The sequence below is a fragment of the Crinia signifera genome, chromosome 12, assembly GCF_055691185.1.
Source record: "Crinia signifera chromosome 12, ASM5569118v1, whole genome shotgun sequence".
NCBI classification, from domain to species: Eukaryota; Metazoa; Chordata; class Amphibia; order Anura; family Myobatrachidae; genus Crinia; species Crinia signifera.
Genome location: NC_139228.1, coordinates 10,562,984 through 10,583,198, shown reverse-complemented (window position 1 = coordinate 10,583,198; position 20,215 = coordinate 10,562,984). Strand labels below are relative to the sequence as shown.

The 20,215-nt window shown below is 46.6% G+C and overlaps 1 protein-coding gene across 4 annotated transcripts in view; it reads right to left on the bottom strand.

The window, feature by feature from the left end:
- Positions 1-10,569: 10,569 nt before the first annotated feature.
- The window catches only part of SH2D2A (SH2 domain containing 2A), a 36,383-nt gene continuing 26,737 nt past the window's right edge, over positions 10,570-20,215 (bottom strand). For all 4 annotated transcript variants that reach the window (XM_083165799.1, XM_083165801.1, XM_083165798.1 and 1 more), the window contains 5 exons: positions 17,546-17,635; positions 15,410-15,575; positions 15,043-15,201; positions 13,223-13,738; positions 10,570-11,819 (listed from right to left, as the gene is read on the bottom strand). In XM_083165799.1, the coding sequence (XP_083021925.1) occupies positions 11,643-11,819; positions 13,223-13,738; positions 15,043-15,201; positions 15,410-15,575; positions 17,546-17,635 (1,108 nt within the window). In that variant the 3' untranslated portion in view covers positions 10,570-11,642. The remainder of the gene's footprint in view (positions 11,820-13,222; positions 13,739-15,042; positions 15,202-15,409; positions 15,576-17,545; positions 17,636-20,215) is intronic.

Sequence of the window (20,215 nt, the reverse complement as noted above, 5' to 3'; positions counted from 1 at the left end):
CAATCTGATAAATCAGAGTTAGAGGCAGTTGCCTGTAATTCTGTAAGTAAGTATGTGTCTTCTAGTGACGGTGGTGACATTATGGTAAGTGTGAGGTTGTATGTGGATGTGGCAGCAGCTTGTTTTGCAGCAGTGTCAGCGAGGGCATTGCCCCGTGAGATATCATCTTTTCCACCAGTATGTGCTTTGCAATGGAGAATGGCAATGTGTGAGGGCAATGTGATTGCATGCAATAAGTCAGCAATAAGTTGGGCATGTGAGATGCCTTTTCCATCAGCACCTGTGAAACCTCGGCGCTGCCAAATCATGCCGTGGTCGTGAACAACGCCATAAGCAAATTTGGAGTCTGTGTAAATGTTGACAGGTTTTCCTGTGTACAAGTGACAAGCTCTGGTGAGAGCGATTAGCTCAGCAGCCTGTGCTGATTGCAGAGGAACTGCCTTTGCTTCAAGGACAGTTTGAGGAAGTTTAACTACTGCGTAGCCTGTCTGGTATGTTTTGTCATTTGGTCGACTGCAGGAGCCGTCGACAAAAATTATGTCGGCGTCGGGTATGGGTACAGCCGACATGTCACTTCTGGGTGAAGTTTCTGAGTCGATTGTCAGAGAACAGTCATGTGGGGGAGGTGCTTCGTCATCAGGTCCTTTTAAGCCTAAAAGGGCATTAAGTATGGGCACAGGTCCTTCTGTATTTGTAGCATATTTGATAACAAGTGATGGGTTACCTAGTAAGAGTACTTCATAACCACTAAGTCTTTGGGCCGACATGTGTTGCGTATGTAAGCCTTTTAAGATGGACAGGACGTTGTGGGTAGTGTGAAGGATGGTGTTGTGTCCTAAAGTGAGTGTGGCAGCCATTTCAACCACCATTGCACAGGCAGCCAGCGCTCGAAGACAAGCAGGCATTCCTTGTACAGTGACCGGCATTACCTTTGAAAAGAATGCGACAGGGCGCATTTTGCCTCCATGACCTTGGGTGAGCACGCCCGCCACAGTTTTACAAGTGTCCCTTGCAAACAAATGAAATGGCAAAACATAGTTGGGGAGACCAAGCGCGGGACTTTTAACTAACATTGCTTTGAGCTTTTCATATGCAGAAAACATTTCATTTGACCATTGTATGACTTTGGGTTTGTCTTTGAGTGTGCACTGTCTCAAGATATTATCGTAATAGGAACAATCAGAAATCCACTGTCTGCAGTAGTTTACCATACCCAAGAAAGACAGCATATCCTTCTGGGTAGCTGGGGTGACCAGGCCCAGTACAGACTGTATGCGTTGTGGACTGATTTTCCTTTCTCCCTCAGAGAGCACAAAACCCAAGTAATTGACATGCTTTTGACACCATTGCATTTTTGTTCTGGACACTTTATGTCCACATTCACATAACCAGTTCAATAATGATATACCATCTTCCCGGCTGGCTTCCTCCGTTGGACTACAGAGTAGCAGATCATCTGCATACTGTAGCAGGACTGAACCACAGGGGGGGTGCCAGGGTGCCAAGGTGGCTTGGAGGACTATGCTATAGACCACTGGGGAGTCAATATAGCCTTGTGGTAAACGACACCAAGTCATTTGTTTACCTTCAAAAGAGAAAGCAAAAAGTAATTGGGTCTCTGCGTCAATCGGAATACTGAAAAACGCATTCTTCAGATCGGCAACTGTGAAAAATGCTGCGTCTGCAGGGATGGCTGAAATGAGTGTGTTAATGTCTGGCACTATTGGTGCAATTGGGACTATGAGGTCATTTACCTTCCTCAAGTCCTGTACAAATCTAATACTTCCATCAGCCTTAGCGACCGGGTTGATGGGTGTGCAGTATGGTGAGATCACATATCTCAGTATGCCTTCTTTTAAAAACTCCTGTATCATTGGTCTAAGACCGTCAATTTTCTCTGATGATAAAGGGTATTGTTTGCTGTACACGTGACTAGAGTCTGGCTTGAGTTTGGCTTTGTATGGTGTACAGGGTATGAGGCCTGTGTCATAGGGACCCTTGGCCCAAATTTCTGCATTGATTTTGTCAATTGAGGTATCAAGTGAATCTTGGGACATTAGGAAGTGTGGTGAAGTGACGTGAAGTCCACTTCCTTTGGGTGAGGGTGTAATGGAGATGTGGAATTTGTTGAAAAGATCCCTTCCCAACAAGTTGACAGGGCATTCTGAAATAACCCTGAACTGATGTTCTCCTAAGTAATGTCCGTTCATGGACCGTATGGTCAGCTCGTCAGTCAGATAAGTGTCAGTGGGTATCCCATTGATTCCCATTGAAGGAGTAGTCTTTTGCAATTCACCATCATAGTGTAATGAACACAGGACACTGGTTGTGGCACCGCTATCTACCAAAAAGGGTAGCTTCTTTCCATTAACATATAAAGTGATAAGGGGTGCGTCTTCCCAGTGTGTGGTGAATTGTACAAAAGATAGGACACCCTCCTTCGGGCCCCGTCACAAGGTGGGGTCGGACCAATCAACTCTAAAACGTACATGTTCTTGGACGGGTGTGGGGCCACGTGCTGCTCTGGGTGGCCCTTGTGTGAAAGATGGTTGCTGAGACCTGTGTGTGCCTGGTGGAGGTCGATATGGTTGTTGTGGTCTTTGGGGTGGGAATGGGCATTCCCTAGCCCAGTGTGTGTCTTGGCCACAATTGTAACATGTTGTGTCTTTTGCTATTGTGCCAGTGTTATTATCTCTGTTGTAAAGAGGGGCCCGATGGTGTTGGTGTGGTGGGCCTTGTGATGGTCTGAAGGGTTTCCTTTGACCATATTGGGGTGCCCTACTCTGTCTATTTGATGGGCCCCTGTTGTCTTGTTGATAACTGTGTGTTGTGACAATTGTCTTTTTCATGTCAAAACATCCAGCTGCCTCCTTTTCATACAAATGGGTCTCAAATTCTTGGAGGGTGTCTGAAGTCCAGGAAGAGACACTTTGTTTAACTGGCGTGGAAATGGAGGGGTGCAGGTTATTGATAAAGGTGGAAATGAGTAAGGAGAATATTTCAAGAAATAGTCCCGCTTCCTCAGTCCAGCATCTTTTAAATCTCTTCCAAAATTCAGTGACTGATTCAGTGGGTTTTTGTTTACACGCCACTGCGACAGGCAATGAGGACCTCATTTTGAAGATCTTGGTCATCCCTGCTTCTATTTCTGTCCACATTGTGGCTATTGCCTTTGAATTATTTAAGGGGTAGTATGCTGTTCCTACCGTGGTTGTAATGTTTTTGAAACTTTTGATCTTATCCCAATCCCACGCATGGTGATGGTCGATTACATTATCGACAATCAGTTTTATGTCATCATGGGTGTAATTTCTGCCTACACATGCTTTCTTCAGATAGGCAATGGTTCCTGCCGCTGTTACAGAGGGTTTTGGGCAGTGTTTAATGATCCTATTTAGGTCTTCTATGTCAATTGGTTTAACAAGTAATTGGTCACCAATTGTCATGAAGGGACAGTATTCAGTTGTTGTGCCATCATAGGTGGCACCAGATTTTGTTGTCTTCGGGCCAAGTTCTGTAGTAACTAATGATTTGTCTGCTGATACTCTGGTGCTTTTTGCTAAAGGTCCTTTCTCTTCTCCCTCTAACAAAGGCATATCCTCGGTATTAGTTTCCTTTTTATCATCTAATTTAAGATCTGGTTTGGGTGGAGGTGCGGTAGGATGTAGAACATGGTGACCCACGGCCATCAGTTCTGTATCCGTGAGGAAAGGGTATACTGGACTGTAAGGTGGAGGTGAAAGGACTTTAATTTCCTTATTGATACGAGTCTCCTCTATTTTATGGAGTTTTGCAGTGACGTCTCTAATTTTCTTTTGTTTCTTTGTCAAATTGGTGTCATGCCAGAAAGGTGCAATAATAAGCCATTGTTCACCTCCTGCACGCATGTATTTCATATCCCAGGTGGGATCTCCTGTATACCAGGGGAAGGCTTCTTTGTCCCCAAGACAAAGACCTTTTATCATTTGCATAAAGAAAGGATAATTAGAGCCGTCTCTAGGGAAGGGGTTGGGACTACATTTTTCCGACCAACCTGCCAGGTTATCTACCCAGGGGTCAATTAGGAAATAGTCTGTAGAAGAATTACGGGCTACATATTCCTTACAAGTTTCATTGGGTAAGGGTGGTGGATAGGAAATTATTTTATTTTTACTAATTTTTGAACCCATGTTTAGTTTATGTCCTTTTATGTTTGTGTGAGAACTTTCTCCACCTTTTAATTTGTTCCTGATGTTCAGGGTCTTGACTAAAGTCAAGGAAATAGAGTAGTTGACTACCTTCAGGTAACTTGTGGATCTGGTCTAAAGTTTTAGGACAGATAATAGGATATGTGAAAAGGTTAATTGGTATATCTGTTAAGAAAAATGGGTATGTCTGATCAATGTATTTTTCAATAAGTCCTGTATCCAAATGACAACCCAATATAATAACGGATTCTAAAACGGTGCCATTAGATGATGTCTTTGTTGTGAGTTTAAATCTTGTGGGTTCTCTAATGACAGATGTCAATTTGGGCCAATAATCGTCTCTGTCGGGGTTATGGTACCAGAGGACGATACTACATTTACAATTTAAACAAGTACCTATGTATGGATGTCTGGGGTGTGACATAGACGTAGATGAAGTATGAGAATGGATGAAATATGAGAGCGTGAAAAATTCTTAGTATCCAGACCAGGGGCGCCGTTTCAGTAAGGCAGGAGTGTACCTACAGCAGCAGACTGAAAGGGTTGGTCTTTATCTGAATACTGTGTGAATTATGTATTCACTTTATACATCTCATAAAAATTAATGTTTATGATTGGTTAGTTATAACCACAGACTGTCTACGTGACAGTGGATAGAGTCAAGTGGTTTTATCCTGAAAACTGCATATGAAGCCTCACGTTGCGTTACCCCAAAGAGAGGGGAGCATATAGTCCGCAAGTCTATTGGCATACAGTAATCAATGAGACAAGAGAGAGAAAGAGTTAGTGTGCGTCAACTTACCAACCGCACAAGATGTACAAGTTAAATACATATATCGCATGTGTGTTCACTTACCAACCACACAAGGATATTACACGTAATACAACTTATACTGTAAAAAAAAGGATAGTAAGAAATGGCCATATAGAAAAAAGGGCGATCAAATTGAGGTGACTAATGAGCGGACCCCTTAGGTCACTCTTTATATATTACCAGATCACTGATCTGCGTGTGCACACTATAAAACAACCAGCTGAAACTTTACTACTTTTGAAGTAAAGGTCTATACGGATTCAGGATTCGATATGTCCGTGATCCGAGAACAGGCAACAGACCACGTATGGGTGTCAACAGTTCAACGGGAACGAAGATCGAAATCCCGGGCCGGGCCCCCAGCTGTTAGGAGTAGTCTTTAACCTACCTCCTGAGGTGGACTCTAACCTACCTCTGGATAGGGAGTTGGACTTTAACCAATCTTCCTTTATCCCTTCTTCCTCAATTTGATGGCCCCCCTTAGAGCTCCGTGAGTGTTAACCCTGTATATGCTGATCAGGAAAGAAGACCATCATGTATGCAAGGTACAACACTGATTTATTGTTTACACATACAGCATATTTATACAGTATAGCATGCATGGGCTCGACAAGAGATGATTGGATGATACAGGGGTGTAGCAGGGAGGAGTTCCAGTTACTGTCTAGGGGATATATGTTATTATACAAGGACATGGGAGAACAGACAGTTTTTGTAGAAAACATGTGAAATACATCTTAAAGGAAATAACCTTGAGCAAAGCAGCCTTGAGCAGCAGCAGACTGTCACAAAGCAGAATAGAAACTTGTAATTTTCCACTCACTATAAGGCATTTGAGACAAGATGGAGAACAGCATACAAAATGGTGTATAAATCCTTTCACAGGTCTCCATCTAGAATCACAAGTTAATTAGCTGCACCTATGGATGCTTTAAAATGTGTCAGTGGGCAGTATTCAATGATAAATCTCGCCGTGTGCAGCGAATCTTATTTAGGATTCGCTGCACACTCGCTGCGTTCCGGAGGGCTGGCTGACACTCGCTCCCTCCGTATTCAATGTCGGAGGGGCGAGTAGCCCCTCGCGGCGAATTTTCACCCCTGCAGCGGACGAGTGTCCGCGGCAGGGAGCCATGGGACAGTGGCAGGCAGGGAGATTGAAGTCTCCCTGCCTGCCCCAGAACGTATGTGGGGGGAGGTGAGCTCCCCGGGACCCAGGCAGCACAAGTTGCCGCGCCCCCCCCCAGAGCCAGCAGGGGACTGGGTATAGTCACTGCTCCCGATCATGCATATGTAATGATCGGGTGAAGTGAATATATGAATATCTAATGAGCAGCTCGGCTCCCGGCCCCCTGCTGGCTGCTCAGTGTAAAAAAAAATTAAAAATAATAATTATTTCAATATATATTCATGTGCTATAAGCACATGAATAAAAATAGCATGCCCCTGCTCAGAATAAAATTCCTGATTTTTTGACACCAAAATTAAAACAAAAAACCTTTTATTTAAAAAGTTCACATCCACTTCTCCATGAAAAGATGGAGAATTGCTACACAGAGAGACACGACGAAAATCACTCAGAAACACGGCGAGAAGTGCACATTGAATAGGGTTGCTCGCTTTTGGAGAGCAAAAGTCTCCGTCCAACGTGAGAAAAGCACAAACTCGCCATAAAACATGGCAAATTTTTCTCATTGAATAATGCCCAGTGAGTAAGGAACGCAGCTGCTGGGAAACAGGTCAGTGGGTAACGAGTACACCTGTGCAACTGCCAGGTAACCTTAGAAATAGGTCAGTGGGTAACGAGTACACCTGTGCAACTGCCAGGTAACCTGGGAAACAGGTCAGTGGGTAACGAGTACACCTGTGCAGCTGCCAGGTAACCTGGGAAACAGGTCAGTGGGCAACGAGTACACCTGTGCAACTGCCAGGTAACCTGGGAAACAGGTCAGTGGGTAACGAGTACACCTGTGCAGCCGCCAGGTAACCTGGGAAACAGGTCAGTGGGCAACGAGTACACATGTGCAACTGCCAGGTAACCTGGGAAACAGGTCAGTGGGTAACGAGTACACATGTGCAGCTGCCAGGTAACCTGGGAAGCTGGTACACCTGCTGGGACACCTAGGGCATGTCCATGAGTAATGAGTGCACCTGCTTTGTGTCCTAAGAAACATGAACCATTTGAGGACTGAGGTTGGGAACCACAGCCCTAGAGGACTAGATCTCCATTCAAAAACCGTGATCCCTATATCACTGGGCCTGATGGCTGTGTCTGAATTGCAATGAAATGGTAGGATTTATTAGATATTTATTAATACATTGCTGTCAAATACCATTACACAGTGATTTATGATTAATATAAAGAACCTAGACTGACATTCAAACACTATCAATACAGGCCTAGTTTGCTGTTTGTCACTAGGCAAATAAGTTACATTCTCCAGAACAGTCAGAATTATACATTATAGATACACTTAGAACAGTGACTGTTGTGATTACAACGTAACAAAGTATCAATCACTATGTACCAGGCTGCTGTAAATTTAATTCAAACATTCTGGGGTAGATTTATTAAGCTCAGTGAAGTGATAAACTGTCTGTTTATCACCGGCCAATCAGCTCTTGCCTGTCTTTTTTCAAACCAAGCCTGTAGCTTCACAGGTAGGAGCTGATTGGTCGGTGATAAAAACCAGAACATTTATCACTTCTCCGATTTTAACCCCTTCCCGACATTTGACGTACATTTACGTCATGGTCGGGATGTACTTCCCGACACATGACGTAAATGTACGTCATGACTTTAAACTGTCACCGCGTCTATAGACGCGGTGACAGAGGGACGATGTCTGCTGTCCCTGACAGCAGACATCTTCCCTCATTGCCCAGGGGGGGCACCGATGCCCCCCCCCCCCCTCAGCGATCGCTGCGATTGGCTGTTCAAACGTGAACAGCCAAAAGCAGCGTTTACTGTGTTAGGTGTATAATTTTGACTCTGCTGCCCCCTAGTGTCCCAAAAAAATAAAAGGAGTTTGAAATAATGATTAAAACATAAAGTAGACATATGATCTTTGTTAGTTATGAACTATTTTGAGTGGTATGATTATTTGTCTCACAAGCAGAAAATTTAACATTTTGCAAAATGTTCAATTTTTTTACGACATTTTGGTATTTTTCACAAAAAAAGACTGTATCGACCAAAATTTACCACTAACTTAAAGTACAATGTGTCACGAGAAAACAATCTCAAAATCACTGGGATAAGTAAAAGCAAAAAAAAGTTATCCCCACTTAAGTGATACATGTCAGATTTGAAAAAAAGGCCTCTGTCAGGAAGGCAAAAACAGGCTGCGTCAGTAAGGGGTTAATGAATTTACCCCTATATTATACAGATTAAGATGCAACATGAAGAATAAACTTTGATAACTACATCATCTCTGTGCACAATCACATGCATCCAGACAGGATGCAGTCAAAATCCCGACAAGGTAAAAATGCCGACAAGGTCAAAATGCCGACATTTAAAATGCCGACAAGGTCAAAATGCCAACATTTAAAATGCCGACAAGGTCAAAATGCCAACATTTAAAATGCCGACAGGTACTTGTGTATTTTGGCGGCGCCCCCGATGTCCGTCGTACGACGGACAGATCGCATCGCATCGCATGCCATGCACCCGATGGCATGCGATGCGACGCGATTTTGATCCCCTATACGACCAAAAATCGTATAAGCACCCTAAAGGGTGCTTTTGAGCACCCAAATGGGTGCTTACAATGTTAAATGCACCCCCACGCCACCCCCCCACTATAAACGTGAACCCGAAGCGTAGCGAGCCCGCGAGGGGCGGCGGTACGCGTCCTACGACCTTTTCATACCCCCACTATCCACGTCGGCGTGGAGTTGAGAATAGAATAGTGTGGCGCGAGCGAGCCACTGAGCCCGAAGCGTGGCGAGCGCAGCGTGCCCCGCGAGGGGACGCGGATACCTTCACAGGTAAACGCGTCCCTTCGCGGGCTTCACAGGTGTCCGTGGCGACGCGGACACCTGTGAAGCCCGTGAGGGGACGCGTTTACTAGGGCATGGTGGGAGAATAAAATAGTGTGCCGAGCGCAGCGATGCAACGAGCACGAAGCATAGCGAGTGGCTGCGGTTGACTTCCAACTGTGTTTATGTCGACTGTGTCGACATTTGGGTAAAAAAGTGAAAAAACCCATGTCGACCTCGCAACATGTCGACGAAAGTCATGTTGACTTTTTCACCTGTCTACATTCTATATGTCGGCATTTTGACCGTTGGGACTTTGGATGGATTCGGTGTGAAATCCCGACGGTCAGACATCATTATTTAAAATTTTTGCCACTTGTTGCCTTATACTGTACTTTGCAGTTTTTCCAAGTTCCCTGCAGTGAATCGGATAATTTCCCCGTGAATGCCATGGTTGCTGGCTAGGCAGTGTAATATGACAGAAGACAATAAAATACACTTTATACCATGCATATTATACCCCTTTCACACCAACCTAAATTCCTGGGTTGGTTCCGGGAACAACCCAGGACTAGCTCTGGTGTGAAAGGTCCCAGGGACAAACTACCGGGTTAATTTGCCGGCAATTCAACCCTGCTAGGTAGCAGAGTTGCTCCCGGGTCCTTCCAGGGTTACTGGCTGGTGTGAAAGGTGCAGGTATATGTTCCTCCTTCCCGTGTTGCCTCTGCTAGTGCTGATTTGCTAGCAGGGCAACTTCCTGTTGTGATGGACACTCACAGACACGCCCAGAGGCAGCATGCAGTGTACAGGGAGACAGTGGCCCTTTTTCAGATCTGACCGCAGTACATATTTGTTCTCAAAATGGGCAAAACCATGTGCACTGCAGGTGGGGCAGATGTAACATGGATAGAGAGAGTTAGATTTGGGTGAGTTATTTTGTTTCTGTGCAGGGTAAATACTGACAGCATTATTTTTACACTGCAATTTAGATTTCAGTTTCAACACACCCCACCCAAATTTTACTCTCTCTGCACATGTTACATCTGCCCCACCTGCAGTGCACATGGTTTTGCTAATTTTGAGAACAAGTTTGTACTGCGATCAGATCTGAATAAGGGCCAGTGTGCATGTTCTGTGGCACCACAGACCCCAGAAGTTCATTTTAACCCCTGAAAGCCTGCAATGTGTGCCATGTCTTGGACAAATGAGGAAGTGAAAGCTATTAATCATTAGAGGGGAAGATGCTTTTATATGCCTTTTAATTTGTTTTATACAATTAAACAAAGGCTGAAACACTACAAATGTTTTGTGTCTTAATCATACCTCCCAACTTCTGTCCATATGAAATAGGGCGTCAGAAAAGGGGGCGGGCGTATGCAAATGAGGGCGCGGCTTATGCTAATTAGCCGCGACCTCATTTTCATACGAGAATAGACGCTGTGCGCATGCGCACAGCGTCTATTCTACTAGATTGGGGGTCTCCCAACTGTCACCCCCCCGCAGCGGGACAATGCCTGCCGTGGGTGGGACAGCGGGACAGGACCCGAAAATCGGGACTGTCCCTCTAAAATCGTGACAGTTGGGAGGTATGTCTTAATTATTAATAATCAATAATCTAATGTGAGCCTAAAAAATGCCATTTTCAATGCTATTCTCATAGAAATGCAGGGTCATCCCGGGTTCAGTGTGAAAGGTGACGACCCGGGTGTCAGTGCTTCAAAAGCATTTGTGAATGGGTCCCAACCTGGGAATGTCCCTGGAATTTAATTCCCGGGTTTTTCTCTGCATTTCTGGTGTGAAAGGGGTATAAGTTGACTAGTGCAAGATTAGCAACCCTTGTTTTTATACATGACAATACACTTCTGTAATTTATTTAAGAAGTAGTGACTAACGCCTGACATACAGTAGGAAGGGATGGTAGTTGTCCTAGCAGGGGTGCAGTGTTAATTGGCCAAACCTTTATAGAGCCTACACACAGGTGAGACTGTGCTGAGCAATCAGATGCTAGAACGCTCAGCGCACAACACATCGATGTGCCAGTGCTGAGCTCTCAGGGCCACAGGGGTACCTCTGCAGGGGTACAGCAGGAATTTGACACCAACTAAGGTGTTTCAGCAGCATGACCATGTATACTGAGAGGCAGGCAGGTCCAGGTGCTGATTGTAGGAACCTGGAGGTGGCATTGAGTTACCCACACACAAGCAGTAAGAGCAAGAAGGAACCCCTGATCTGGCAAGTCCATGTGACCAAACACATCTGATCATCCATTAAGGCACAGGTCTTCAACCTGTGGACCTCCAGATGTTGTGGAACTACATATCCCAGCATGCCCTGAGGGTTTTTGGCATGCTCTTATAGGAAAAAATGTGGCAATGCATTTTGGAACATGTAGTTTCACAACATCTGGAGGGCCACAGGTTGAAGACCCATGCATTAAGGTGAGGCACTCCTTAATTTATTTTTTATGGCTTTTAATGTTGATGGTCTGACACTCAACAGGAATAAGTGCTGGCACAGTTCCTCTAATATCACCAGATTTAGAAAGACTTCACAGCAATGATTCATTTCAGACCATGTAATGGCTACCACCACCATCTGTTGGTTGAAACCTGTCCTGTGTCATGAAGTCCTCCAGGTGATCCTGTTAGTGGTGGCTCACATCAGCTTTCATTCCTTGCAGAATGTTTTTTCTTCGGGTTGACGGAAAGACTTTCAGGAATCTTCTCATAGACGTTCTCCTGACTATCCAGTGAGAGGGACGGTGGTGTATCTGTACGATGGATGGTTCTCTTCCCATATGCCGGGTCATCAAACTGGACAGGAATCTGCATTTTGGTCTGTAAAATATTTGGGTAAGAAATTAGGTTTGATTTATTTTTCAGCAAGAAAATGTCTGCCACACTACTTTTGCTACTTTTTAGATATAGGTCATCATTGTAAAGGTCCCCATACACTATGCCAGTGATGGCTAACCTTGACACTCCAGCTGTTGAACTACACATCTCAGCAGTTTTAGCATGGCCAGATCGTAAAACTGTAGCAGGGCATGCTGGAATGTGTAGTTCAACAGCTGGAGTGTCAAGGTTAGCCATCACTGCCCTATGCAACTACGTGAAGGGGAGAAGTTGCATCCATTGCCTCATGAGCTATCTGGGAGCTTCCCGAATGGCAGGATTGCCTTGCGATATATCGTATGCAGTCATTTTACATACAATATCGTAGGTGCTCCCATTCCCCGCTGCTGGGAGGCAGCACATCCTGCCCCGGTGGCAGTGTGGACCGTGGCCCATAGTCTACAATGGTCTACTCTACCGCCATCTCAGAATTGCGGTAGTCCAGGGAGGTGAAGCGCTGCTGCCCAATGTTGATACATAATATGGGGGATGCGGCCAGCGGTGGTGCAGGAAGGATCGGAAATTCCTGCTGCGCTCCTTCATGATACATTCCAGTTAAGGCCCCCATACACTAGCCGATTTTGGTCAGATTTCAGCCAGATCAGTCGGATCTGGCCGAAATCGGACCAAAATCTGCTAGTTTTGATGTCCCCTCAGATCCGATGCGCGGTCCCGTGCGCATCGGATCTGCGTCGGGTGGTCGGACCTGCTGCACGTCCGACCACCCGACTTGGGACCTAGTGGGGCGGCGCGGCGGTAGAGGGAGCAGGGGGGGGCTGGGGACGCTGCGGGGGACACAGGCGGCATAGAGCCGGGCAGGGGGAGCCGGCGGGAGCTGTCAGTACGGAAGGAAAAAAAAAAAAGCCCATACAATGAATGGGCAGCCTGTGATTGGCTGAGCGCTCTCTCAGCCAGTCAGCAATTGGCTGAGAGAGCGCTCAGCAGCCAATCACAGGCTGCCCATTCATTGTATGGGCTTTTTTTTTTCTTCGGTACAGACAGCTCCCGGCTCCCCCTGCCCGGCTCAGCTGTAAGTAATTGCCGCAGCGTCCATCCCCCCAGCCGCCTCAATGTCCCCCTGCCCCCTTCACATTGCAGCTCCCCTGGAGTTGCAAATGATACATCGCATGCGATGTATCATTTGCAAAACTTGGCACATCAAGTGCCAAATCGTGTGTCCCCCTCCCGGGGAGCTGCAGGGGGAAATCAGGTCCGACTTGTCCTTAGGACAAGTCGGACTAATGTATGGGGGCCTTAATACTTACATTTATGGCTAACCCCCAGGCATCAAGCAGCAAGTGTTGAATGATAAATGGGCCACTCAGTACATTGTTCCAAATACTTACTTTTGTTTTGGGCAGATGTTTGGAAGCCATTCCATGAGCCCTCCCCCGATCTTCCTGCAGGACTTCAGGCTGGTTGTGCAGACGCAATGAAGTGTGAAAGGCTGATGCTTTGTGCTGGAAAGCCTTGCACTTGGGGTGAGGAACAGTGGCATATCCAAGCCGGTGATACTGGTTGGCTCTGGGCTCTCTGGATTCATGCAGTGCCATGGCATTTATGTCCACCTCACTATACACGTTCTCCATGGTGTCACTGCTGGAGCCATTCCCTACAGCATAAAAGGCTATGGGCTCATCTGTGCTGTCCAAGTTGTCCCCTTGTGTGGTCCACAGCTCTGGCTCTGTGTATGTATGGAGCTCTGGTGGGGTATAGGTAGGTCCCTGGGAAGGCTCCTCATTCTTGCCACCTGTAGGATCTCTTGAGGGCTTAGTAACTGATGTGTACGCAGCTGATGGACCTTCATGGACTCCTGCACTTTGCGGAGGTTCTTTCTCCATGAAAGGTGAAGCATATTCCACCTGTGGGAAAGATCTTTCGTGAACCAATGTATGATAGTGATTACTTGTCTTTCTGCTGATGGAGAACTTCACAATGGGGCTTAGCAGCTGCTTTAAACGCAGTCTAGCACTCTCCCCCAAAGTACCTGGACCGATCTACAACCCTTCACAGCCTAAACCAAACCGTACCCACTTTAGTTCCTAATCCCCCACCTCCTGCTTCACCCCAACCACCACTAGTGGCCAACTCCCCCCAGCATGGCCTAACCCTAACCAGATAAAGCATACTTCCGTTTGGGATGCCAGAAGTTGGAAATTCCAGCACCGGCATTGTAAGTGGGGCTGGAATTCCGGTGTCTTCTCACCAGTATCAGGATTCCATGTGTTTGCATTCCCACTGCTCGAATCCCAAACGCTGGAATGTGGAACACATACAATTTATGCTGCAGATAGCATTCCCTATCATTAATGAGGACTATGTACCCAAATCCCATTTTTTTGTGTGACTTTGGTCCTGCCGGTTTAAGACATCCTCATATGTCAAAAAGTAATTTACTTGGGCCTTGTTAAGGGGCACAGGACCAGTTGCTGCTACCCCTCTTTGGCCCAGGTTTTTGGTGGGTTGCCCTGGAAGGACTTAGGTTCTGGGAGAGTGTGCAGGGCAACCGAGAGAGGGGGGGGGGGGGAGCAGGTACTAATTACCCTGCCCTGGTCCGACCCCTCCCTTCCCCCTCCGTCCCCCCTGGGCAGCAACAGCAGCACACAGTTCTACAGCATGCGCTCTCCCTGACAGCATGAGTGCTCATGCGGAGCCTGTTGTCAGCACAGCACATGCTGTAGGTGTGTGCTGCTGCTGCGTTTACAGTTTTTAGTGTTTTCTTTAACCACCCTCTAAACATGTTGGGGGCGTTGCATAAGCGCGAATTTTACCGAGGCCCCGCATTCCTCTCTGCTGCCCTGGGAGTGTGGACTTATAATCTGGTTCCCAGTCCAACCCCATGGTGTTCTGTCAGCACAGGCAGAGTAGAAGTCTCAGCAATAACCCAAGTCTAGCCTGCAGTTTAAAACCAGTGTTCATTGACCTGGGCTGGGCCTGTGGTCTGATAGAGCTATTACTCTTCTGCCTTACTATATAAACAGATCTCTGCGCTCAGGTACAATGAACCACCAGTACAGGTTATGATGGTGCTACCTGGGAGACAATGTCGTATTTAGTGGTCTAGAATTGGACCCTTTTACATTAAGTCTAATAACACTCCCAAAAACACTTCTAAACAAGACATTCTGTATTTGCAGTCACCACATCCAATAGAAATGTTCCGTACCACTATATTCTCTACAAATGATGCGTTTTCGCTGGGGGAAGTGGATGTCAGAGGGGCCTTATCCAGCATCACCTTGCACTGCTTGGTTATCCTGCCGTAGAGCAGTCCACCAGCGGAGCCGTCTGACGCACCAAGAAGAGGGTGGTCTGTCCTAGGATTCTGTAGATAACAAAAATTACAAATCCAGTTTATAGGCACGAGTTAGAGTGCAGAAATGCACTGCTGCATGGGCCAGTGGATAATTACACAAGGGCAGGACACATCACAGCAGCTTAACTGACTGCAATCTCACATTTTTCATGAATATTTGTACCATAAACTATTTGGGATCTGTTAGTGGGGCCATGAATGGAGCCTGTTACCCTACCTTCTCGCAGGGCATTGTCAGTATCTCCTTGTATGGCTCCATGGGACACGTGGAGTAATGCTGGATCAGGTCATCTAGCTGTGGGTGCGCGCTCTGCTCCCCTTCAATCACATATTGCTCATCCTCTTTCTGATAGAGAATGAAATGGCGACAGCGCTCAGAGCCCCTAGAAAGCAAGAAAGACCAAGAGACCATAAAACCTCAAGGAAAAAATACCACTAGGCGCCTTATGTACACTCAAGAGAACATTTAATAACAATTTAATAAATCACAATAAAAACAATTAATTGCATGCAGATTAAACCAAAAAATTGGGATGATTTGTATTCCACTTTTGAAACCCCCAGTGAGGTAACTGAAGTGCTCAGCTGTTTTTATGTATAGCGTCCCAGGTCTGGGGAAAGAATAACAATCACAGTTGCGGTACTTACTGCTTCCCGCAGTTGATTTTGGTCCGTGGCTTTATGACAGTGTCCAGCAGGGCACCTCCTGTATGTTGTGCGGGGTCCGATGACACCTCGCGGCGCCCACTTACTGCACGCCGGATTGCTGTATTGCGGGAGGGAAGCAGGTGGTAGATTAAGCTGATCACAGCTGCTGCGTCCTCTCCGGTATCCGGGATAATGGCCGGCTGTGTGGCCACTCTGCCGATGTTGCCAAGGTGGGGATGGGACGTTTTAACAATTTGCTGAGTATTGATACGTCTCTCCAATCCTCAGTAGTGGGGATATATCAGAGTCCTCAAAAACATGTTTCGCCGCGCTCAGGGCGGCTTTTTCAATTCAGAATTATTGTGATTTATTAAATTGTTATTAAATGTTCTCTTGAGTGTACATAAGGCGCCTAGTGGTATTTTTTCCTTGTCTTGTTTGTATTGAGGGCGGCACCCCTCAACCATAGGGCAGCCTCTGTACACGGCACACCACAACCAGCCCCTAGCGCTCATACTTTGTTTTGTTATTGCTTAATACCATAAAACAGGCATGTCCAAAGTCAGGCCCGGGGGCCAAATGCGGCCCGTGCTATTGCTTAATACCATAAAACAGGCATGTCCAAAGTCAGGCCCGGGGGCCAAATGCGGCCCGTGCTGTCATTTGATGCGGCCCACAGCCTCCAGCTGGAAGCGGGCAGAGCATCAGATGTGGGAAGCACAGCACAGGACACTAAAGGTGGGGCCCCGGCAAGCGCGCCTTTACCTTGCTGTCTGCTGCAGTGAGGAGGTGCCGGCGGCCACAGTCAGATGTGTTTGGCGTCCTACCCCTGCTGCTGCAATCGTATATCACCCTACTCCACAATCACAGTGACAGCAGTGTTTGGGGAGGGGGGCAGCAAGGGGGAAGCTTGCTCCCGTAACATGCAGAGTGGAGGAGGGCAGCAGCGGGAGCCCAAGCATCTCCTGTCCTTGCAGTGCCGGCTTTGCCTCTCCTTCCTCTGGCTCACACAAGGGGCTGGGAAACATACAGAGAAGGGAGGGGGCAGAGTGGGGGACATACAGTGAAGGCGGGTCAGGCTGGGGGACATACAGTGAATGGAGGCACTGATGGACATTAAGAGAAGGGGGCAGGCTGGGGGACATACAGTGAATGGGGGCAGGCTGTGGGAAATACAGTGAAGGGGCAGGCTGGGGGACATACAGAATGGGGGCAGGCTGGGGGAACATTCTGATGTGATTAATGATTCAAAGAATGTCAGGCTGAATGGTTGGCCCCCACACATTTACACTTCACCAAATCTGGCCCTCGTCGCAAAAAGTTTGGACCCCCTGCCATAAAACCTCAGACTGCAAGCGGCTCACTGCGGTGGTGGTTGGGGGGGGGGGGGGGGGGGGTTGCAGTCCTGCAGCCCATTGGTAAAATCTGACACGATTCATGTGCAATTTCTGTATTTTGTGCTATTACTACTGAGAATATGGTGTCGAATTTATTATTTTCACTGTTATATGTTACTTGTGTTTGTTAATGTTCCTAGTGCCACATTTATTGTAATACATTTTATTACATTTTCATTGTTGCAGCTTATTGATCTGCAGTACATGTCCCCAATACCGCCTCCGCTGCCCCACTGATCTACAACCTTAGTCCGGCTCAGAGTAACAGCGTATGGCGGTAAGTGTTACCGTTATTATAATAAGCTTACCTGTAGGACAGGACAAATCCGACTCGGCTCTCACAGAAGCGGATGAGGAAACATCCCAGCGGTTTATCTCGCAGCATCTCCTCTGCTCGCCTGTAGATGTGGCAGTAACGATAGTTTAGAATTACATCAGTGGGCTTAGCTTTACCTTTTTTTGCCCCAGATAACCAGTTCTGCCCCCCCCCCCCCCCCTTTCCAAAACCATAGAGACTCATGGACCTAACCTCTCGATAAGGACTATGGGCAAACTCATGCAGATCATCATGGAGACTCCAGAAACAGCGAGTGATCGCCTGAACAGCGGCGGGTGTGTAATAATTACTTTTCTCTAATCCAGGGTTGCCGACCCTCCCGGAATTTCCGGGAGTCTCCCGAAAATCGGGTACACCCTCCCGGGGGCAAGGGTGGTCAACCCTCCCGGATTCAGGGGGGACCACCGCTGCCCCCCGGATCGCGGCATTAAAATGCCGCAATCCTCGGGTCTGAGCTAAAATGGCACAATCGCGTCATTTTAGCCCCGCCCCCTCCACGGAGATCCATGAATTTGCTGCTTTAACAGCATGGGGCGGGGCCCGGAGAGGAGAATCTTAAAGTCGGCAACCCTGCTCTAATCCCAGATCATTCTAGCACCAAACCTGTATCATTACATATGAACAAGACTATAGATGTAGCGGCACACAACCACCATTGCTACCATAGGGCCGTTCATGCCCATTTAGTTTGCCAAAGTCACACACACCCTACGCTGTGCCCTTGCTGCCCAATGCATTTCTATGAGGTTATAGATAGAGAAAAAAAAAATGTTGGTTCCAGTGAGAAACCTGTAAAGTGACAGTTAGAAGCAGATTGCTCGGTACTTTACGGCTCTCCACTTTCTCCAAGCTTTGATAACTCTTATGCTTACTTTGTTTTCCTTAGTCTTCCGTCTTCCTTAGTCTTCTGCTTTTATTTTTGCTCTTTAAAACCTCCGATTTCCCATACACCTGCTGGGTAATATGTAGCTACTGACAGATACTGCTGTCATCTACACCACAGCTTCCTAGAGTACACAGACGTACCAGCGTGATCCCAATAAAACCCTTACAACGCTTTTAGCAACCTGTCAAAGCCACAGCCACATCCTGTGTAAGCGTGCAGACGCAATGGGCCTATTCTGAGCACAATAGGTGTCACCTGTGCCCCAGGATTTGCAAATACCGCCGATCTCATGCGAAGATAAAAATAGAGACTACTCCTCGGTCACTAAAAGCTGCAGCTACCAGTACCTCCATTGCACTACGCTGCAGAGGAGCACTGTAAGAGGCCCAATTCATGTTTGTATGCAAATAGAAACATATAGAAACATATAGAAACATAGAATGTGACGGCAGATAAGAACCACTTGGCCCATCTAGTTTGCCCCTTTTTTTTAAAAATGTTACCTCAAACCATATTTGATCCTTATTTTTTTGTAAGCATATCAATATGGTTATCCCAAGCATGTTTACATTGTACTACTGTATTTGCTCCTACCACCTCTGATGGTAGGATATTCCACTTATCTACTATTTCTGTGAAGTAATTCTTCCTCCCCCCCAGTGTCAGTGCATGCCCTCTTGTTCTGCTGCTCCTCTTCCTGTGAAGAATGTCTCCCACCTGTACCTTGTTAAATTTTAAAAGTTTCTATCATGTCCCCCCTTTCCTTTCTCTAAAGTATACATATTAAGATCTTTTAGTCTTTCCTGGTACGTTTGTGATGTAGGCCATGCACCATTTTAGTTGCCCTTCTTTGTACAGTCTCTAATGTATTTATATCCTTCTGGAGATATGACCTCCAGAACTGGACACGATACTCCAGATGAGGTCGTACCAATGACCTATACAGTGGCGTTATTACTTCTTTCTACTGCTGATACCTCTCCCTATGCAACCAGGGCCGGCATCAGAAATCTTGGGGCCCTGTACAATTTCTGGGCCCCCCCCACCTAATCCCAAATCCACACAACGCTCTTCTGCATTAGCCTCATTTTATCTTTCGCTGCTCCAGAGCCTGCTTTCAGGTGCAGACTTCTCTCGTTCTAAAGCAGCTCTTAAGGTGCCCATACACGGTACAATTATTCAACATTTTTATTGGTAAGCTGCTCAATCAGAGGTCTGTCATTCAGGTGCCAACAGGGAGGGGTAAATCTGGTTAGGAAAGAAAAACAGTTTGTATCCCTATTGCACACTGAATGAGAAATATACATATAATAATCAGACAATACAGAGATCTTGGTTGCATATATCTGCAGATATAGGGTTAAGCCCCCAGGCCGTACGTCAAGGCGTCTCTGTCACTGGGGGTCCCTAACACTGGGTATGGGTCTGGGGTGTGGGCCCCCAACATGCCGACACAGGCTGACTACTCCAGGGCAGCACACAAATGAAAATTAGTAAGTGTTAAATAAGAAGCACATAAGTGCTATGTAGGGAGGTGAAGGTGTGATTAAAATAATACATACAAAAGGGAAAAAACATAAATGTTAATAAAGTGTTAGGGTGTGCTACCCTGGAGCAGACCAGCCATACCAACAAAGGGGGAATCACACTCCCAAACCCATCCCATGCACAATAACAAATTTATGGGCCTAATAGCCCAGTGTAAGGCCACATGATAATGGCTTTACAACATCTGAGAGCCAGCTTACCTGGAGA